This window comes from Salmo salar, chromosome 16 (assembly GCF_965601325.2).
Source record: "Salmo salar chromosome 16, fSalSal1, whole genome shotgun sequence".
Taxonomy (NCBI): Eukaryota; Metazoa; Chordata; class Actinopteri; order Salmoniformes; family Salmonidae; genus Salmo; species Salmo salar.
Window position 1 is genome coordinate 45,349,254 of NC_138306.1, and position 23,476 is coordinate 45,372,729.

The 23,476-nt window shown below is 45.3% G+C and overlaps 1 protein-coding gene across 1 annotated transcript in view; it reads left to right on the top strand.

Annotated features, from left to right (window-relative positions):
- The first annotated feature begins 3,080 nt into the window (after positions 1-3,080).
- The window catches only part of LOC145850256 (glutamate receptor ionotropic, NMDA 3A), a 41,245-nt gene continuing 20,849 nt past the window's right edge, over positions 3,081-23,476 (top strand). Inside the window, exons 1-5 of the mRNA XM_082962393.1 lie at positions 3,081-3,125; positions 7,841-8,481; positions 13,389-14,487; positions 14,636-14,781; positions 21,459-21,574. Coding sequence (XP_082818519.1) covers positions 3,081-3,125; positions 7,841-8,481; positions 13,389-14,487; positions 14,636-14,781; positions 21,459-21,574 — 2,047 coding nt within the window. The remainder of the gene's footprint in view (positions 3,126-7,840; positions 8,482-13,388; positions 14,488-14,635; positions 14,782-21,458; positions 21,575-23,476) is intronic.

Here is a 23,476-nt window from a genome sequence, read left to right on the forward strand (position 1 = left end):
TGGCTGTAGTTTCAGAAAATTATTGTATGGAGTGGATTGATATTCTTATGCTATGGTAGCTGGCTAGATACCACACAAACGTGAAATTATAGGCCCACGTAGGCACATTCCAACGGAGACATTACTCCAGTCTGAAAAGGGTTTTCCAGTGAACATTCACAAAGAAACCAATGAATAAAGCCTAAACTGAGATGAGAACCAAAGAAATGAATAGATTCTCTCACATTATGTCTCATCTCTACTGTTGCAAATTCCCTGTTTTTCATATTCAGGTCATGCTCACTTGGGTTTGAGTGATCTGTGGAGTACTGAGAAAGTTCTTAGCTAGCTATGGGCCTTAACTTCACAATGCACTTGACTATTGTAAGGCAGATAAACACTGTCACTTGAAATGTAGAATAAATTAAGATTTTTGCCGAGTAGAAGAGTCTGCATTAGACACAAAGCCTGCTGTCTATCAGAGCCTCTGTATGGGAGAAGATAAACGTAACAATTCAGAGATCAAACCGCCAGAGGAAGAATACGCAGCAGTCCCAATTTTTTTTGTTTACGTATGAATTCAAGTGCATAGGCAATGTTGATGTATAAATCTGTCACTTAGAGTTTGAGGTTTAGCACACGCCACTGTTTTGTTGCGTCTCAGTGGGTTTTTCAATCCCCAATTGTTTATACCCCTGCAGAGCTTCAGAGTGCAAACCTTTCTGCTGCGCCACGCCACAGCTAACTACAGTCTACAGAGTTGTGTCTCTTGAGTTTTAGAAGTCAAACGTATTTGAAGGCAAACTCTAAACCATGGTCAGAGTTCCTGAACGGGTCATTTGCTGCTTGCTCATTGGCTACATAATGTAGGCCTATGTCTTGCGTGTGAGTGCAGAGCGATCGGCATGAGGGATATGACATTGATCAGATAGGCTCCAGGCAGAAAAACATACCGTAACACACAACTTGTCCTCTTGTGTAACAGGGCTGTGGGATCACCACAGAGCCGGGTGCAGGCAAACAGTCACGACTCCTTGCTCTGACAGCCAGCCTCATGTAGCTAGCTCTTCCATTCAGTCTGTAATTGATAAGAACCTTGTCTTGCTCAGGGGGGACCTAATATAGTCCTTCTGACATGGCATTTTGCTTTCTTCCTCAACTCTCAACGAACTCCGCTTGTAACATTCCATCAAACATGGATAAATGAAAAATAAAAAAGGAAAGGGAGAGAGAATAAATAGGAAACCTTGGGTGTTCCACCTCACTGATCTATATTCCATATCTGTCTGAACTCTGTTCTTCCCCTGGGGCTGGATTTACTCACTCTACACCAGTCCACAGTTACTGCCTGCTAGATTCCTAGTCCACAGTTGCTGCCTGCTAGATTCCTAGTCCACAGTGGCTGCCTGCTAGATTCCTAGTCCACAGTGGCGGTCTGCTAGATTTGTAGTCCACAGTGGCGGCCTGCTAGATTTGTAGTCCACAGTGACTGCCTGCTAGATTCCTAGTCCACAGATGCTGTCTGCTAGATTGCTAGTCCACAGTAGCTGCCTGCTAGATTCCTCATCCACAGTTGCTGCCTGCTAGATTCTATTCCAAACACTATAAAACATACATTTGAACCAAAGGTAAAATGAGGATTGGGAGACAGATAAGATCTGAATGTAAAGTGTGAACAAAGGCAGGTTCATGGTTCTGTATATATTTGGAGGGTATAAAACAGAAGTGTTTCAACCAAAGGTATAACAAGGATTTTCGGAGAGGGATAAGATATGAGGGGAAAGGGTAAATAAAGATAGTTTCATGGTTTATCTTTTCCTTTTATTCCCGTCTGAAAAGAAGGGGCGCAAACTTCACATATGCGCAACGCTCACCAGTTTCCCCTAGTCCACCTCCCATTCCCCAGGTTGTCATCATCAGTATTCTAATTAATTACACACAGAGTCACGGGGGTTGCTTTAGAAATAGAATGCGTGCATATGAAGGTGTGTGGGGTGCACACCTTCATATGCTTAAACTGACTGCCCGCTGTCTGTAAGTAAAGTGTTGGAGAAATCATTTTGGCTGCTGCTGTGTGGTAAAGGATTTGGGACAGAGACTTACATTTTCATTCCCTAAATTTTCCTTTTCTATTTATTTCTATTTCCAGGAGTAAGAAAGATTGGATTCTGAATGGAGCTGTCATTCTGTGGTTGCCCGCTATATCCCTCTTCTCTTTTCTTCTCTCTCTCTTTTTTGTTCCAGGTTCCAATCAAACAGACTATCAGATAATGTCCTTGTCCCTTTGTCCTCCCTCAGGTTACTGGAGTCATTAGTTACAGTGCCTACAGAAGGTTTACACCCCTTTGACATTTTTTCACATTGTTTCGTTACAAAGTGGGATTGAAATAGATGTGATTGTAATTGTTTGCCATTGATCTACACAAAATAGTGCATAATGTGAAAGTGAAAAGTAAATTCTACACATTTTTACAAATGAATACAAATTAAATAACTAAAATATAATAGTTGCATAAGTATTCAACCCTTTGTTTAAGCAAGCCTAAATTAGTTCAGATGTAAAATGTGGCTTAATACATCACATAATAAGTTATATGGACTCACTCTGTGGGAAATAATAGTGCTTGACATGATTTTTGAATGACTAATCCTTCCTCTGTCCCCCATACATAAAACATCTGTAAGGTCCTTCAGTCAAGTATTCAATTTCAAGCACAGATCCAAGTACAAAGACCAGAGAGCTTTTCGAAAGCTTCATATAGAAGGGCAGTGATTGGTAGATGAGTAACTATAACTAATCAGACATTGAAAATATTTTTAATCCTTAAGAGTCTATTGATGCACCCATGCATCAATCTATTGAACATAATGAAAAAATCCCCATCAAAATCTGTCAGTTTAAGCTTGAGATATCTTTGTTTGCATGGGCTGTGTCTCAATCCACCACATCCACCTATGTCACCCTTACACATCTGCACTGTTTGTCAGAGCACAAGACATCCTGAAAATCGGTATTCTCACAAAAACGTCTGTAGCGTTCGAACGGTTTGGCCTTCTAACTAATATGACCACTCTATGGAAAGATGAGACTCATGAACACGATGGTGTTCTCTGTTCCACACAAGCCCCACGGTACTCGTCTGAAGGTAACCCACACAAATTAATGGAAGTATGGAGGTAGTTTTGTGCCAACAAAAATACGGGGTTAAATATATGTAAAAAAAAATAAACAAATAAAAATCCTGAGCTTTCTTATATCTCCTAGACACTTCAAAACCTTATTCCTGATGATACATATTTTTATAACCTACATCACCAAGCCAAATCTACCCAGGAGTTGCTTACCACAGTGAATGTTCCTCAGTGGCCAAGATACAGTTTTGACATATATCTGTTCAAAAATCTATGGCAAGACTAGAAAATTGCTGTGTAGCCATGATCCCCAACACCTTGACAGAGCTTGACTAATTTTGAAAAGAATATTGGGCAAATATTGCACAATACAGGTGTGCAAAGCACTGAGACTTATCCAAGAAGACACAGCTGTAATAGCTGCCAACGGTGTTTCTAACATGCATTGACTCGGGGGGGTGAAAACTTATGTAATCAAGGTATATTTTGTATTAATAAATAAAAAAATGATGTTACAAATTTTCTTCCACTTTGACATTACAGAGTATTTTTGTGTAGACAAAAAAAATACAACTAAATAATTTTTAATCCCATTTTGTAACATAACAAAATGTAGGGTGTAGACCTTCTATAGGCACTTATTGACCTCTAAGAATACGTAGGATCTTAATTTGAGCCAGTTTTCTATAGCAGGAAAATAATCTTGCAGCAATAGGAAATGTGAATTATTATGTGGATTATAATTAATGGATTTTTTTGTAGGGGTTGATTGATTTTTCGTAAGAAAAAAATCAAGTCTGAAAATTCGAAGTGGAAATTAAACAATTTAAGAAGCCTTTTTAAACATCAAATACACAAAAAATGCACTACAAGTTTTACATTTCCTGCATTGCATGAAAGATCTCCTGCAACAAGTTGATCAAATTAAGATCCTACATACAGTTGAAGTCGGAAGTTTACATACACATTAGCAAAATACATTTAAACTCAGTTTTTCCACAACTCCTGACATTTAATCCTAGTAAAAATTCCCTGTCTTAGGTCATTTAGGATCACCACTTTATTTTAAGAATGTGAAATGTCAGAATAATAGTAGAGAGAATGATTTATTTCAGCTTTTCTTTCTTTCATCACATTCCCAGTGGGTCAGAAGTTTACATACACTCAATTAGTATTTGGTAGCATTGCCTTTAAATTGTTTAACTTGGGTCAAACGTTTCGGGTAGCCTTCCACAAGCTTCCCACAATAAGTTGGGTGAATTCTGGCCCATTCCTCCTGACAGAGCTGGTGTAACTGAGTCAGGTTTGTAGGCCTCCCTGCTCGAACACGCCTTTTCAGTTCTGCCCACAAATTTTCTAAAGGATTGAGGTCAGGGCTTTGTGATGGCCACTCCAATACCTTGACTTTGTTGTCCTTAAGCCATTTTTCCACAACTTTGGAAGTATGCTTGGGGTCATTGTCTGTTTGGAAGACCCATTTGCGACCAAGCTTTAACTTCCTGACTGATGTCTTGAGATGTTGCTTCAATATATCAACATAATTTTCTCTCCTCATGATGCCATCTATTTTGTGAAGTGCACCAGTCCCTCCTGCAGCAAAGCACCCCCACAACATGATGCTGCCACCCCCATGCTTCACGGTTGGGATGGTGATCTTCGGCTAGCAAGCCTCCCCCTTTTTCCTCCAAACATAGCGACTGTCATTATGGCCAAACGGGTCTATTTTTGTTTCATCAGACCAGAGGACATTTCTCCAGAAAGTACAATCTTTGTCCCCATGTAGAGTTGCAAACCGTAGTCTGGCTTTTTTATGGTGGTTTTGGAGCAGTGGCTTCTTCCTTGCTGAGCGGCCTTTCAGGTTATGTCGATATAGGACTCGTTTTACTGTGGATATAGATACTTTTGTACCTGTTTCCTCCAGCATCTTCACAAGGTCATTTGCTGTTGTTCTGGGATTGATTTGCACTTTTCGCACCAAAGTACGTTCATCTCTAGGAGACAGAAAGTGTCTCCTTCCTGAGTGGTATGACGACTGCGTGGTCCCATGGTGTTTAGACTTGCGTACTATTGTTTGTACAGATGAATGTGGTTCCTTCAGGCATTTGGAAATTGCTCCCAAGGATGAACCAGACTTGTGGAGGTCTTGTTTGATTTCTTTTGATTTTCCAATGATGCGTCTGCTAAATGACTTCTTCTATGTCAAGCAAAGAGGCACTGAGTTTGAAGGTAGGCCTTGAAATACATCCACAGGTACACCTCCAATTGACTGAAATGATGTCAATCAGCCTATCAGAAGCTTCTAAAGCCATGACATCATTTTCTGGAATTTTCAAAGCTGTTTAAAGGCACAGTCAATTTAGTGTATGTAAACTTCTGACCCACTGAAATTGTGATACAGTGAATTATAAGTGAAATAATCTGTCTGTAAACAATTGTTGGAAAAATTACTTGTGTCATGCACAAAGTAGATGTCCTAACTGACTTGCCAAAATTATAGTTTGTTAACAAGAAATTTGTGGAGCGGTTGAAAAACGAGTTTTAATGACTCCAACCAAAGTGTATGTAAACTTCCGACTTCGAATGTATGTTCCTATATGATGTGAACTGTTGAATTCTATTTTGATACTGCTTTGCGAGACAGGAATAACTCACACACAATATACTCCTGTCGTCTCAGTGAGATGTTATTGAAGGTTTTCATTGAACTGGTGATGGACTTGATGTATGAGGGGTCAAATAAAATTTAATTTGTCACGTGCCTAATACAACTGGTGTAGACTTTACCAATGAAATGCTTGCTTATGAGCCCTTTCCAACAATGCAGAGTTAAAAAATTATTCTAAAAAGAAAAATAGTAACACAAGAGGAATAGAATACACAAGAGTGGAGCTATATACAGGGAGTACCAGATCAATGTGCAGGGGCACAAGGTATTTGAAGTAGATACTGTATGTCCACATCGCATGGAGTGAAAATCTGACTTTACCGAAAACTGGCACAAAAGCTACTTACAGTATGAGTATTCATATGAAGTAAGATACTTTGATGACAGGACTTTTGCTTATGTGCCATGTGTAAGTCATTGTCAAGCTCGACTCACTGACACCATGCCATCTGTTGATAGTGAGCAGTTATTGTGAGCTTTAGCACATTACAAAAGGGTCACAGTACACTTCGAAGTGAACTATAAACGCATTATGACCTTTTTGTTAATTCTGGTCAGTCTAGGGGGTTTCCAACCTCTGGTCTAGGCGGCAACATCAGTCTATTCTTCCTCTATGCCCAGGGAGGAGCTGACTCACTGGGTGCCACACTACAAAGCTCATTCTCCCTGAGTCCCAGGAGAAACCAAGCTTTGATCTCTTTATCTGGAGCAGAAGAATACTGCAACTTTTGATGAGCGTCATTGAAATGGTTAATGGCTGCTGCCTGCAAACACACATGTATCAAACATTCACCTTTCAACTTCTACTCTGATGCACCTGTCCCAGCGGCTGTTTGAGGTTGCAGGAGTCAGAGAGGCAAACACTAACACACATAGAGACACACACACACAAGGGGGAACCCGACATAGAGCATGAATTGCAATTTGTGCTTCCATCTCTCCTGTCTGTTTTCTGCAGCGAAGCGAATTAGCAACGTGTCAGGGAGGGTTACGGAAACGGGCACCCCAATTTTGAATGGGTATGTAGTGGTAATCAAACCAAGGCCTTTGAAACAGGTGGTTTGAAATCGTCCCTCTTATCCGGTGATATTGCTTTTTGAGTCAAAGAGTGGCTAGGGAGAGCATAAGCTTGAAGCTCACCACAGTTTTTGTTTCATGAAAAAAAGGGATTTAAAAGATAACCAGTTGAAAAGATAACCACTTTTCTCCATCCTTTAACATACAGAGTGTGTTTGAATTTCAATCAGTGAGTAGAGTTGCATTCTCTCAGTGTTTCAAAAAGAAAAGCCTTTAGGCTTTTGGGTCTATGTTACTCAGTCATTTATTTTGGTTCTGACTTTTTCTTTGTACATTTTTGGAAATGAATGATTCATAATGCCTTTATAAGTCCTACATGCTTCACAACGTAATAACCACATTTCATACTGTTCTAATTCTCAGAGTAAAAACACAACGGACATTATGAAATCTTAAACAAGTTTATTCTACCCAAAGGGTCAATACAGCTGCATTCAGACAAAACATGTTTCCACCACCACAAGTATATATACTCCAATTTAGGCCCTCCTCCTCCTCTCCAATCCTTACATCTATTATGGTTCGGCAGGAAGAGGGTAATAGGGTAATAAACCATCATTTCTCCCTTAATAAGAGGATCTGGCCTGACCTCAACCCCTCATTTGCCTAACCCACAGATGTCCATCCATATCCCCTATAGCAATCCTGTGACTTCCTCCTGTCCACACATTCCAAAGCCATCTGGCTCCTACAGATAACCATTAACTTCTGTTGTAAAAACTAGTCTCTTTCACTCCTTAGATACTATACTTCTGAGTATAACAATGTTCCAAGTTTAACCCAGAATCTAACAATACTGAAGAGATTGTGAAGGCCATATGTAGATTGCTGTGCCAAATGTAACCACTATGTCATATTCCAACAAAGTTGTGATTTACAAAGGGTGAGCAATGCTATGTTTGATTATAGCAATTGTGAGACTCATGCTCCAGTCCTTTTCTTTGGATCTGACACGGTTTCTGATTCTTTCTCTCTCTCTCCTCCCAGAACCGCTTCCACCTACAGATGGTTACTCGGATCCCCCCGTCGGGCCTGTCGGAGCTGCTGCTGGCCGTCCTCCAGCGGAGCGGCTGGCAGGAGGGCATGGCCGTGCTGTGCCAGGGTTGGGAGGAGGATGGCCTGCTGGAACTACTGGACCTCCAGAGCCACCTGGGCTGTGGCGCCACCCGTTGGCAACTCCGCGCCCTCCTCAACCTCACCCGTGCTGGCCCAGCAGAATCCCAAATCCAGGACTTCCTTTCAGAACACTTCCGGGGCCAAGGCCCAAGTCAGATCCCACCGCCGGCCGCGGTGCTGCTGTTTGGGGGCGACCCAGAGTGTGCGGCGGCGGTGCTGCAGAGCGCCCAGGACTTGGGGCTGACGCTGCCCACGGTGCACTGGGTGCTGGGCTACCCACTGAGCCCCGACGCCCTGCACTCCATCGGCCTGCCCCTGGGTCTGCTGGCCTACGGTGAAGTGGAGCGCAAGCCACTGGACTTCTACATCCGCGACGCACTCCAGCTGGTAGGCCGGGCAGTGTCGGCGGCCACAGTGGTGCGCCCAGACCTGGCGCTCATCCAGAACATGGTCAACTGCTACGACAAACCCAACAAGCACGAGGTGCCCTCCTCCGGACAGTACCTCGCCAGGTAAGGCTGGTTTACTTTGAACCTTTAACTCACAAAGTCTCTGGAGGTTTAAAAGAATAGCTTACACACATACACACAGTCAGATCCAACATTATTGGCACCCTTGATAAAGATTGGCAAAAATCTTTTCACCCCTTCAATCTTTTCACCCCTTTTCCATATTTACATCCTGAATTTAAATGGACAAAATGTTGAGTTGGTGTTACTGGCCTACACACAATACCCCATAATGTCAAAGTGGAATTATGTTTTTAGAATGTTTTACAAATCAATTACAAATGAAAAGCTGAAATGTCTTGAGTCAATAAGTATTCAACCCCTTTGTTATGGCAAGCCTAAATAAGTTCAGGAATAAAATGTTGCTTAACAAGTCACATACAAAAGTTGCATGGACACTGTGTGGAATAATAGTGTTTAACATTTACATTACATTTTAGTCATTTAGCAGACGCTCTTATCCAGAGCGACTTACAGTAGTGAATGCATACATTTCATTTCATTTCATGCATTTCATGCCAGTACAATTTCATGCGAATTGTACTGGCCCCCCCGTGGGAATAAATACACGGGGGATAATGATGGGAGATGGGAGATGGGAGACACCACATGATGGGAGATGGGAGACACCACATTATTTTGGAATGACTACCTCATCTCTGTACCCCACACATACAATTATCTGTAAGGTCCCTCAGTAGAGCAGTGAATTTCAAACACAGATTTAACCACAAACACCAGGTAGGTTTTTCAATGTCTCGCAAAGAAGAGCACCTCTTGGTAGACGGGTAAAAAAAAAACACCCAGTCACTACAAAGATACAGACGTCCTTCCTAACTCAGTTGCCGGAGAGGAAGGAAACCGCTCAGGGATTTCACCATGAGGCCAATGGTGACTTTAAAACAGTTAGAGTTTAATGGCTGTGATAGGAGAAAACTGAGTATGATTCAACAACATTGTAGTTACTCCACAATACTAACCTACAGAACATGACATAGTTAAAAGAAGGAAGCCTGTACAGAATACAAATATTCCAAAACATGCATCCTGTTTGAAATAAAGTACTAAAGTAAAACTGCAAAAAATGTGAAAAAGAAATGTACTTTTTGTCTTGAGTACAAAGTGTTACGTTTGGGGCAAATCCAATATAACACATTACTGAGTACCACTCTTCGTATTTTCAAGCATGATGGTGGCTGCATCATGTAATGGGTATGCTTGTCATCAGCAAGGACTAGGCAGTTTTCTAGGTTAAAAAGAAACGGAATACAGCTAAGCACAGGCAAAATCCTAGAGGAAAAACCTTGTTCAGTCTGCTTTCCAACAGGCACTGGGAGACAAATTCACCTTTCAGCATGACAATAACCTAACACAAGGCCAAATATACATTGGAGTTGCTTACCAAGACAACAGGGAATGTTGCCGAATTACAGTTTTGACTTAAATCTGCTTGAAAATCTATGGCAAGACCTGAAAATGACCGTCTAGCAGTGATCAACAACCAATTTGACAGAGCTTGAACAATTTGGAAAATAATAATGTGCAAATTTAGCTTAGTCCAGGTGTGGAAAGCTCTTAGAGACTTACCCAGAAAGACTCACAGCTGTAATCGCTGCCAAAGATGATTCTAACATGTATTGACTCAGGGGGTTGAATACTTAACTAATCAAGATATATTAGTGTTTTATTTTTCATTAATGTTTTACAAATGTTAGCATTTTGTGTAGATCGTTGACAAAAAATTACAATTAAATCAATTTTAATCCCATTTTGTAACACAACATAATGTGGAAAAAGTCAAGGGGTGTGAATATTTTCTGAAGGCATAGATACATACAAAAGTATGTGGAAATTCTTTCAAATTAGTGGATTCGGCTATTTTAGCAACACCCGTTGCTGACAGGTGTATAAAATCGAGTCCACCGCCATGCAATCTCCATAGACAAACATTGTCAGTAGAATGGCCCGTACTGAAGATCTCAGTGACTTTCAACGTGGCACCGTCATAGGATGCCACCTTTCCAACAAGTCATTTCGTCAAATTTCTGCCCTGCTAGTGCTGCCCCGGTCAACTGTAAGTGCTGTTACATTACGAATACCTTCCTAATATTGAGTTGACTCCAACACTTCATACAGTTGTGTCAAGTTGGTTGGATGTCCTTTGTGTGGTGGACCATTCTTGTTACACACAGGAAACTGTTGAGCTTGAAAAACCCAGCAGCGTTGCAGTTCTTGACACAAACCTACTACCATACCCCCTTCAAAGGCACTTAAATATTTTGTCTTTTCCATTTACCCTCTGAATGGCGCACACACAATCCATGTCTTAATTATGTTTAGGCTTAACAATCCCCTTAATTTACACTGATTGAAGTGGATTTTTAACAAGTGACATCAATAAGGGATCATAGCTTTCATCTGGATTCATCTGGTCAGTCTGTCATGGAAAGAGCAAGTGTTCTTAATGTTTAATGTACTCAGTGTACATACATGCATACCCGTGCCCACACACACACACACACACACACACACACACACACACACACACACACACACACACACACACACACACACACACACACACACACACACACACACTGTTGTATTGCATTCTGTTGCATCTCCTTTTAGCCAAGTTGTGTCTGAATAGTGTTTTCAGGTCCATGTTATTATAACGGATTGGTTCGTTAAGTGCTGTAGACAGTTAAGTAGTGATTCTCTCCCAGTGTCAGTGTTCGCAGGAGACTGCAAATAGGCCTATCTCTTGCTGAGGTCAGACTGTTCGTCACCCCTAACCACAGAGCAGCTCCTCTAAACACAATGATAGATGCAGCCTCCAGTGTTTGGAGAGAGGCTGGAGTGTGTTTGTACACATACGTACACAGACTCTCTCTCACACACACACGCACACACGAACGCACACACGCGTACACACACACACACACACACACACACACACACACACACACACACACACACAGACACACACACAGACAGACAGACAGACAGACAGACAGACAGACAGACAGACAGACAGACAGACAGACAGACAGACAGACTCTCTCTCTCTTTCAAACACACACGCACATGCGCACGCACGCACCCAGCTGGAATACAAACATGAAGTGGAGGAGGGAAGAGTTTTAAGCTTTATTCATGAGTTCCAGTCAGTTGCCTCTCCAACAGGGCAGCCAGGCAGCCAGGCTCCCTTATCAAAAGAGCCCACAGTCCTTTCTGTTTCTGCGTGGCTCAGAGCAGTGCAGAGCGACAGCAGCACACAGCTTTACAACTGCTGTATCTGCCACAAACCAGAGTAACAACAGCTGCGCAACCTAGCCATGCAGCCAGCGTCTCAGCACAAAAACACAATAGAATGAGCTTCAATTGGACCAATTGTAACTAGGCTCAGCTATATCATGTTGGAAAAAACTATACAGCAGAAATGATGCAATAGCTTGTGGGTCTGGAATGCTAGAGCACCATGTTGTATTTATTAATTGGCCGAAAGAGGCAAGTCATTTTGAGCAGTAAGCAGTTAGCACTTCGTTTCAGGAGAAGTGTTTGTTGCCTGGGACTTCAACGCAGAGGAGAAGGATTACAACACTTTGGAAAGCACCCCGTTATAACTATAATAAAACTATATTCAGTTCTATCAAGTCATTTAAGAGGGCAATCTAACTAATGGGATTGACTGGGTGCCTAGTAAAGATCGACGATGTCGAGATAACAGCGTTTTGCTCAAGAACAACTCCATGATAATCATAATGTCACCTAGACACATAATTACAGCTACATAACAAAGCAACTATTAGAGAGAGAAGAGGGCTTCAGGGGAGGAAGGAATGGATCATGAGAGAAATGCATGAGGGTTGATGAGAGCGGTAGATAGAAACCCAGAGGTTGAGGTGGGGGAGGGGGATGCTTTTAAGTAATTGCAACCTGTGCCTACTGTTAAAGAGGAACACATAGCCTTTCAATGTAATGATGTAATAGCCTCCAGCTCCTTTAACTCGTGTGGGGTTGAGGAGAAAGAGGGGAGGAGGGGGGATATAGGCTGAGACAGGGAGAAATTAATGATCTAAAAGGTTTGGAGACAAATTACCTTTTAATTTTCGATGAAAGAAGTTCAGCGGCGATCACATGGCGTCATCTCAGTTATTGATGGCTGCACACATTCATCCTGACACAACATGACTGTCACAGCTACCCTCAGCCAATGGGATTGGCTGGATCTGTATTTCCTGAAGTGACCCCTTCGCTAAGCTAACCGCTGGCGCTAAGCTAAACCACCATGCCGTAATTCATTGAAGGGCTAACCGCTAGGGGCTAGCATTTCACCATGGATCCGAGGCAGAAATGTATGAACTGGGGCAGGTTTTCACATGGAAATTAACTACTCACTCGCTCAACTAAGCAGAGCCTGGCGTTCAGAGTCTGTGATGAGGCCAAAAAGGTGTCAGCCAGAAAGATAGCCAATCCTAGCCATGGGGAAATGACTAGCTGTCAATCAGGGCGGTGATGGTATACACTGTTGGCCTTGCTGCAGGTGCAGGACGGATTAGTTTGGCTTCAATAGATGCCAATCCTGCTTTTGACATGTTGTGCTACAGTAGCTAAGGTGCCTGTCTGGATTGTGCTGCAGGTCAGGTGTGGAGAGAAGAGGTGTAGGTGGTTACAGTCAGATCACAGGCAGAAGTGTATGTTCACTGTGCATTTCCTGAAGTGAGTTTGATACTGTACAGTCTGACTCACTATCCCTGTGGCCAGAAGTCCGTGTGCCCCTCCCCCTGCCACCACACCATAGAAATCATCTATAGGAAATGCAATATCTTGGGGCCCAAATGCATGCACTAAATAGCCTGAAGGGTATTGAAGTCCTGTAATCTAATGTGATCTCCTCTGACTTATAGGTTCCTGTCCAACACGTCGTTCTCAGGGCTGACGGGGCCAGTGTCGGTGCAGAGGAACCTATCCCGAGTTCTCACCTCTCAGCGATTCCACATCTGGAGCCTGCAGCGGGACGTGGTGGGCCAGCCCACCTGGGTGACAGTGGGCAGCTGGGAGGGGGGCCGCCTGGAGGTGGAGGACCAGGGCCTGTGGCAAGGGCACAATGGCAAGGGCCATGGCCGGGGGGAAGGCCATGGGGGGCGGGGCGGGGGCCGGTGGCGAGCCGGCAGTCCTGTGGCAGGCAGCCGGGTGCGGGTAGTCACCCTAGTGGAGCACCCCTTCGTATTCACGCGGGAGGTGGATGAGGACGGGAACTGTCCGGCAGGACAGTACTGCCTGGACGCAGGGACAAACAGCTCAGACATGCTGGAGCGCTACTTCAGTGAGCGTGCCACGGGCAACTCTACCTTCCTGCCCACGGACTACGGCAAGTGTTGTTACGGATACTGCATAGACCTGCTGGAGAAAATGTCAGAGGACATGCGCTTCGAGTACGACCTGTACATCGTGGGCGACGGGAAGTACGGTGCATCGAAAAGCGGCCGCTGGAGTGGGCTGGTGGGTGACCTGCTCAATGGCGTGGCCGACATGGCCGTCACCTCATTCAGCATTAACTCAGTACGCAGCCGTGTCATCGACTTCACCTCGCCCTTCTTCTCCACCTCGCTGGGCATCCTGGTGCGCAGCAAGGACACGGCGGCGCCCATCGGCGCCTTCATGTGGCCCCTGCACTGGTCTATGTGGGTGGGCATCTTCGTGGCACTGCATATCACCGCCCTCTTCCTCACCCTCTATGAGTGGAAGAGCCCATTTGGCATGACGCCACACGGACGCAACCGCCTGCGTGTCTTCTCCTACTCGTCTGCGCTCAACCTGTGCTACGCCATTCTGTTTGGCCGCACGGTCTCCAGCAAGACGCCCAAGTGCTGGACGGGTCGGTTTCTGATGAACCTGTGGGCCATCTTCTGCCTGCTGGTGCTGTCCAGCTACACAGCCAACCTGGCCGCCGTCATGGTCGGCGAGAAGACCTTCGAAGAGCTCTCGGGGATCCACGACGCCAAGGTGAGTATTTGTTTTCATTATTAACTCTTCTCTCCCGCCACAATCTCTTGCTCCTTCACCCTCTATCTCTCTAATCTTCCCTCTCTCTCCCTCCCTGCCTCCTCTCCCTTCATCCCTTCCCCCTCTGCCTTCCTCCCTTCCACCCCAGCTCCACCACCCATCCCATGGTTTCCGGTTTGGCACGGTGAGGGAGAGCAGCGCTGAGGAGTACATGAAGAAGAGTTTCCCAGAGATGCACGAGTACATGAGGCGCTACAATGAGCCCACCACACCCGATGGAGTGTCCACCCTCAAGTAAGAGATCACAACCCTACTTCTGGAGAGCTACAGGGTCTGCAAGCTTTTGTTCCAGCCCTACACTCACATACCCGATTCAGCTAATCAAGGTCCTAATGAGCAGCTGCTTTGTAGAATCAGGTGTGTTCGAGTGGAGCTGGGACAAAAAGCCTGCACCTGCAGTATCACTCCTAGAGTAGGATTGTCCATGGCACCTTTGAGCTACATCCATAGAAATACTATTTAAAGGCACATTAACCTATGTTTGATTGTATCCATGGGTTTTTATAAGTGTTATTTAAGTTATTTGGCCAGAGGTGGATCAAGTCGAGCACAGAGTAGATAGAGAAAGTATCTGTCAGCTCTGTCTTCCTCTGGGAGAAGTGTTTGTTGAGAGGCCAGTGGTATTGCTTCAAAACAAGATCAAATGGGAAAGGGAGCAAACACAAACCATCTGTCTCTCTACGCGTGTTGTCTGACTCTCTAGAGACACAAGACTGCAAAGTTGAACCTCAGGTGGAAGAAGAAGGGTTATAGTTCAATTTAGACCAAGAGAGAGAAGACAACTGTCATTTAAGCTTGTGATTGTGTAGACTGTGGATCCTTCTATTTTATCTTAGTTTTGTAAGATATTTTGACAAGGTTAGCCAGTAGCCACATAGACATGTTTGCATATTGTGTTACAAAATAACTTAGAAAACAAAGATTGTAATCAGGGTAGTGATCAAGTCCAGGTGTGTCTCATGAGGCGCAGGTGTGCGTAATGAGGGTTGCCAAGTGTGCGTAATGATGGGTTGCCAGAACCGGTGGTCAGTAAACCGGTAATGTCGAGCGCCGGAGAGGGGGAGTAGACGTGACAGTACCTCCCTGACTCGCGGCTCCAGCCGTAGGATGACGCCAGCCAAGGGGGCGGCCCCGAGGGAGAGGAGCGGGCCGGTCTGGATGGGGAAGGTGGAAATCTCGGATGATGTTGGGATCTAGAATGTCGTCCACCAGAACCCAACACTGCTCCTCTGGACCATACCCCTCCCAGTCCACCAGGTACTGGAGCCGACCCCACGATGTCAGGAGTCTAGGAGCGATCTGACGGCATAGGCGGGACCTCCTTCGATATCCATGGGAGGCGGAAGGGTGTCGTGGGAGGCGGCTTCAGCCAGGGGACCAGGAACCACTGGCCTGAAGAGGGAGACATGAAAAGAGGGTGAGATTCGGTAGTTAGTGGGGAGCTGTAATCTATATGTCACCTTGTTGACCCTCCGGAGAACCTTGAACGGCCCCACAAACCGGGGGCTCAGTTTCTTACAGGGCAGGCGGACTGGGAGGTTCCTGGTGGAGAGCCAGATGCAATCACCAGGATGAAACACGGGAGCCTCACTGAAGTGGCGATCCGCCTGCTTCTTCTGGTGGCGGACGGCACGCTGTAGCCTCACGTAGGCATCGTTCCAAACTTCTTCTGCGTGCCTGAACCACTCGTCCACCGCAGGAGCTTTGGTCTGGCTCGGGGTCCATAGAGCCAGGGCCGGCTGATAACCCAGAACACACTGGAAGGGAGTCAGCCCGGTGGAGGAGTGATGCAATGAATTCTGGGTGTAATCCGCCCAGGGAAGGAATCGGGCCCACTCTCCCTGCCGGTCCTGGCAGTGACTCCTCAGGAAGCTCCCTAGCTCCTGGTTCATCATCTCCATCTGCCCGTTAGACTGAGGCCGGTATCCGGAAGTGATCCCCAGCTTCTCCATGAAGGTTTTACATACCTGTGACATGAATTGGGGGCCACGGTTGGAGACGATGTCCTTCGAAAGGCCATAGTGCCGGAAGACCTGCTGGAACAGTGCCTCAGAGACCTGGAGAGTGGTAGGAAAACCAGAAAGAGGGACAAAACAGCAGGATTTAGAGAATCTGTCCACAACCACTAAAATGGTGGTGAAACCATCAGAGGAGGGGAGAACAGTGACAAAATCTATGGACAGATGTGACGGGAAGGGGAAGTAGTTTCCCTGCTGGAACGTGAAGGGGAGTTTTGGATTGAGTACATACTGAACATGAGTTGACATAGTGGGCGACGTCCTGTGCCAAAGTGGGACACCAGTATTTATCAGAAAGGGATTGGATGGTGCGGGTGATACCTGGATATCCAGCGGCGAGGGATGTGTGTGCCCAGGTCAACAGCTGATCTCTCACCTCCGCAGGGACGTAGATGCGCTCTGGAGGGCAGGTGGTTGGAGCGGGTTCCCTCTCTAGAGCTAGGCAGATGTCCACATCTACTTCCCACAACACTGGGCCAACGATACGGGAGGAACGATTGATGAGCTAAAGGGCACTCACAGGACCCTCCACCGACGTTGAACCACAGGGTGTGGGAAAGCAGTTCCTCCGACATCCTGGTCCTTAGGCGATGATTCTCATCTTAGACCAGGAGATGGTGGGTTTATGAAGTTGAAGCCACGGGAGGCCGAGGATGACTTTGTGCAGAGGTGATGAGAAAGGGAAGGCTTTGAGGGTGCTGTGACGTGCGTAATAGTGCTGGGTCCCCACTGTCATTTATCCAGGGCTCAGACCAAACAAGAAGAGGAGAGCAGGTACACGGTGATGTTGAGGGAGGAGACAAGGGCCTAGTCGATGAAATTCCCTGCGGCACCGGAGTCCACTAGAGCCGTAGAGGCAACACCTGAGGGACAGCCAGCCAGCAAAATAGGGGAATAGGGGACCACCGACGCTCCCGAAGAAGGTTGTCCAGACGGATGGCCATCGCGATGAGCACGTCCAGGGAAAGTTTGTCGTCCCGACAAGCCAACTCCGTTTGTACATCCTTGCGCAGTCCTCTTCAGAATAGGGTGTGGAATGCCGGCTCATTCCATCCACTGGGGGCTGCCACGGTCTGGAAGGTGAGGGCGTACTCCGCAGCAGTCTGGGCACCCTGCCAGAGTTGGAGTAGTTGCTCACCTCCTTCTTTGCCATCCGGGGGATGGTCAAAGACTGCCCTGAACAGAGCTATGAGCCCCTGATAGGAAACCAGCTCCTCCTCTCCTCTCTCCCAGACGGCCGTAGCAAACACAAACACCCACCCGGTCAGCAGGGAAATGACCGTGGCAACGTTGGACCTCTCCTGGTGGGGGCTCCCGTCTGATGAGCGAAATAGAGGTAGCACTGGAGTAGGAAGCCACGGCTTTTGGATGGAGTCCCATCCTATCTTCCCGGGAGGGGCAGTTGGGCATCGCTGACCTGGGCAGATTGCTGGGTAGGCTGCTGGGTAGGCTGGGAGACTGGTTCGCTGGGATGACTCATGATAGAGGGCTCTGCTATTTGAAAGTGAATACTCTCGTGTGGTGTCGAGGTGGTGGAGGATGCGAAGGACCTCATCCGTTGGCGCACGCAGTTGTGCCAGCTGATTGTGGTGTTGGTGGAGTAGGTGTCCTTGTTCGCCAACAGTCTGCCATATACAGTGGGGCAAAAAAGTATTTAGTCAGCCACCAATTGTGCAAGTTCTCCCACTTAAAAAGATGAGAGAGGCCTGTAATTTTCATCATAGGTACACTTCAACTATGACAGACAAAATGAGAAAAAAAAATCCAGAAAATCACATTGTAGGATTTTTAATGAATTTATTTGCAAATTATGGTGGAAAATAAGTATTTGGTCAATAACAAAAGTTTATCTCAATACTTTGTTATATACCCTTTGTTGGCAATGACACAGGTCAAACGTTTTCTGTAAGTCTTCACAAGGTTTTCACACACTGTTGCTGGTATTTTGGCCCATTCCTCCATGCAGATCTCCTCTAGAGCAGTGATGTTTTGGGGCTGTCGCTGGGCAACACAGACTTTCAACTCCCTCCAAAGATTTTCTATGGGGTTGAGATCTGGAGACTGGCTAGGCCACTCCAGGACCTTGAAATGCTTCTTACGAAGCCACTCCTTTGTTGCCCGGGCGGTGTGTTTGGGATCATTGTCATGCTGAAAGACCCAGCCACGTTTCATCTTCAATGCCCTTGCTGATGGAAGGAGGTTTTCACTCAAAATCTCACGATACATGGCCCCATTCATTCTTTCCTTTACACGGATCAGTCGTCCTGGTCCCTTTGCAGAAAAACAGCCCCAAAGCATGATGTTTCCACCCCCATGCTTCACAGTAGGTATGGTGTTCTTTGGATGCAACTCAGCATTCTTTGTCCTCCAAACACGACGAGTTGAGTTTTTACCAAAAAGTTCTATTTTGGTTTCATCTGACCATATGACATTCTCCCAATCCTCTTCTGGATCATCCAAATGCTCTCTAGCAAACTTCAGACGGGCCTGGACATGTATTGGCTTAAGCAGGGGGACACGTCTGGCACTGCAGGATTTGAGTCCCTGGCGGCGTAGTGTGTTACTGATGGTAGGCTTTGTTACTTTGGTCCCAGCTCTCTGCAGGTCATTCACTAGGTCCCCCCGTGTGGTTCTGGGATTCTTGCTCACCGTTCTTGTGATCATTTTGACCCCACGGGGTGAGATCTTGCGTGGAGCCCCAGATCGAGGGAGATTATCAGTGGTCTTGTATGTCTTCCATTTCCTAATAACTGCTCCCACAGTTGATTTCTTCAAACCAAGCTGCTTACCTATTGCAGATTCAGTCTTCCCAGCCTGGTGCAGGTCTACAATTTTGTTTCTGGTGTCCTTTGACAGCTCTTTGGTCTTGGCCATAGTGGAGTTTGGAGTGTGACTGTTTGAGGTTGTGGACAGGTGTCTTTTATACTGATAACAAGTTCAAACAGGTGCCATTAATACAGGTAACGAGTGGAGGACAGAGGAGCCTCTTAAAGAAGAAGTTACAGGTCTGTGAGAGCCAGAAATCTTGCTTGTTTGTAGGTGACCAAATACTTATTTTCCACCATAATTTGCAAATAAATTCATTAAAAATCCTACAATGTGATTTTCTGGAATTTTTTTTCTCATTTTGTCTGTCATAGTTGACATGTACCTATGATGAAAATACAGGCCTCTCTCATCTTTTTAAGTGGGAGAACTTGCACAATTGGTGGCTGACTAAATACTTTTTTGCCCCACTGTATATATATTTTTTTCGAGGTAGTATTCTATAACTGTCACAGGCGTCAAAATGAGTAGACCAAGGTGCAGCGTGGAATATGTTCATCTTGAGTTTAATGAAAGAAATGAACACTTTACAAATTAAACAAAAAATTACAGCAGACAGTTCCGTTGGGTACTTACAACTAAACGGAAAACAACTACCCACAAAAAAACAAAGGAAAAACAGGCTGCCTAAGTATGGCTTCCAATCAGAGACAACGATAGACACCTGCCTCTGATTGGAAACCATACCCGGCCAAAACATAGAACACAAAACATAGAATGCCCACCCACCTATCACACCCTGGCCTAGCTAAACAGACAAAACACAGCTCTCCTAGGTCAGAGCGTGACAGTAACGTAGACCCAGGGAGTCTGGAAGCAAGTGTAGTGTGATTTTAATGAAAACAACCATGGAAGGAATACAAAACATGAGCAGCGTGTAACAAGGAAAACATAAACAATACTACCTGAAGCGGTGTGCGTAATGACGGTTGCCAGGTGTGAATAATGATGGGTTGCCAGGACCAGTGGTTAGTAAACCGGCGACATTGAGCGCCAGAGAGGGGGAGCGGGAGTAGACGTGACAAGTTTATTCCTTCTGGAATAAGAGTCCACTCTTCTAAGTGGATGGTTTGATGGATGGTTTGATTAAACAGCCAAAGCGAAAATTGCTAGTAATATCCACTGTTGATTTCTTACCCAAGAGGTCATCCCCTCCTTACAATTGAATCTGAAGTCAGAGGACTCCAAAGCTGACACATTTGATAATGTGCAGTTTTGACATCTTGAACCTCCATTATGATAGTTCCCATGACCCATAATCCTCTCTGGTTCAGCTGATGTGCCTAGTCAGGAGTCAGCATCATAATGGAAGTTGAGTGCCTGATTTTGGCACTGTACTCTGTCTGCATTCATTCCGGTTTTGTTTGGTCAGACAGGCGATTAATATGTGACAATAAAACGTATATCTAATGGCTTTGCTTTACCCTTCTCCTTCTGTCCAATTTCCCTGGAGGACTGATTCTGAGCCCCCCATTTACACTGAGACATGAAGTATAAACATGATGGTGACGAGAGCCATGTGCTGAATCTGGAATGAGGGAGGACATAGCCTTTTTGATGTGTAGTGCATAGGATTGAGACATGGTCAATTTCAAACTTCACCTGTTTTGTTTGTGGTTTGCAATGATTAGGATGTGGCCTAGTTGGTGTGTTGTGATTGGGACGTGGCCTAGTTGGTGTGTTGTGATTGGAACATGGCCTAGTTGGTGTGTGGTGATTTGGACGTGGCCTGTTTGGTGTGTGGTGATTGGGACGTGGCCTATTTGTTGTGTTGTGATTGGGACGTGGCCTATTTGTTGTGTTGTGATTTGGCCTGTTTGGTGTGTGGTGATTGGGACGTGGCCTGTTTGGTGTTTTATGATTTGGCCTGTTTGGTGTGTGGTGATTGGGACGTGGCCTGTTTGGTGTGTGGTGATTGGGACGTGGCCTGTTTGGTGTTTTATGATTTGGCCTGTTTGGTGTGTGGTGATTAGGACGTGGCCTGTTTGGTGTGTGGTGATTGGGACGTGGCCTGTTTGGTGTGTGGTGATTTGGACGTGTATAACCCCTTCTCCCTGTGTGTTGAAGGGTAGATCCCCCTCAGCTTGATGCCTTCATCATGGACAAGGCCCTGCTGGACTACGAGGTGTCCATCGATGCAGACTGCAAGCTGCTCACTGTGGGCAAGCCCTTCGCCATCGAAGGTAAGAAACCACCCGTCCACCCTGACACTGTATTGTTTTGACAGCCCCCAGACTTGATGGCTCTAGAGCCATTGCTTGTCTGTGTGTCTGTGTGTCTGTGTGTCTGTGTGTCTGTCTGTCTGTGTGTCTGTCTGTCTGTCTGTCTGTCTGTCTGTCTGTCTGTCTGTCTGTCTGTCTGTCTGTCTGTCTGTCTGTCTGTCTGTCTGTCTGTCTGTCTGTCTGTCTGTCTGTCTGTCTGTCTGCCTCTATGTGTATGTGTGTGTGCGCTTTCTTAAGTGCCCTGGTAGGTAGGCAGGCATGCACTTGCTTGAATGTGTGTTTGGATTCCCTGTCCTCTCCCTGTTTTCTAGTTAATCTCAAATTCACATTCTTTTCATTTGAATATGTATTATTCAAATATATTCATTGCTATTTTGTCTGAACCAACATCACACCCATGTTTCTGAGAGCCTGTGCAGGATTATGGGGAGTAAGTGGAAACAGCCTCCTGCGGTTCGCCTTTCTGTGTTTGTCTTTCTGCATCGCTGCTCCCTTATTGTCAACGCATTAAGGTTCACTTTTCAATGTCAATCTTTTTTAGAGCAGTTCCGATAGGTGTTATGGGTTCTGGTGACCCACAGGGTGTTATGGGTGACCCACAGGGTGTTATGGGTGACCCACAGGGTGTTATGGGTTCTGGTGACCCACAGGGTGTTATGGGTGACCCACAGGGTGTTATGGGTGACCCACAGGGTGTTATGGGTGACCCACAGGGTGTTATGGGTTCTGGTGACCCACAGGGTGTTATGGGTGACCCACAGGGTGTTATGGGTTCTGGTGACCCACAGGGTGTTATGGGTGACCCACAGGGTGTGCAGGGAACAGTGTGAAACAGGGACGTACTATCTAAACTTGTCCAATAAGAAACATGTTTTAATTTTCCATTGCAAAACGTTATTTGTTTGCTATAATAACACAAGCCTAATTCAGTTCACCAAGGACATGATGAGTACTTGATAGCAGATGTATTGTGCAGGGATAGAAGAACGTGATGAGTACTTGATAGCAGATGTATTGTGCAGGGATAGAAGAATAGACAGCACACCTTATGGGTGTCTTGAACCAGGATTGAAAAGCATTGCTTCAGAGAAGTATCCCTCCAGGCTAAAGTGGGGGCTGTTGAAATCAGTGAGGTTGCACAATTTTGGGGGATTCCTGCGTTGGAATTCTGCTTATATCACGCTATACCACAATAAACATAAAGTTCAAATGCAACGACTCCAAGACCATTGAGTGCTTTTGAAGTGACAGGTTGCCACTAAAGCAAGGCCATTTGACAATGAATATAGGCTACAAGATAGATAGGGTAATTCACCTATTCCAAACAGCCTATGTGAATGAATGTGAACAGAACAAACTAGCGGTAGGTGTACTATAGGCCTACAATCTAAATATCAGATCGATAAAGGCATGACACAATCTATATTTAGCCTATTTACGCTTCAAACATGGAAAATCATGCAGCTCATAAATTCAGCAACACATTGCGATATGGCACAATACACTTCTGTGGATCGAATTCAACCCACCCACGTAATCATTTAATCAATGCCTGCCTACTGTAAACATGTTTCCAATACGTACAGTTCCATTTACAACCAAGCAATGGGCTACCATAAAAACAGAATATAGACTATCTATTTCTATGATGAAACATATCGATATGTAGCTATACCCAGGGGCGTCATTTGGGTTCTTGCATTGGAATTATATTGAATTCTGCTTATATCACGCTATACCACTATAAACATAAAAGTTAAAATGCAGAGACCCTCCAGCCACTCTCTTCCTATGAACCAGTTGCTATTAAATGAAGGTTTCTGGACAGAAAACCTGCAGCAACGGTAGGATTCAATAGGCTAG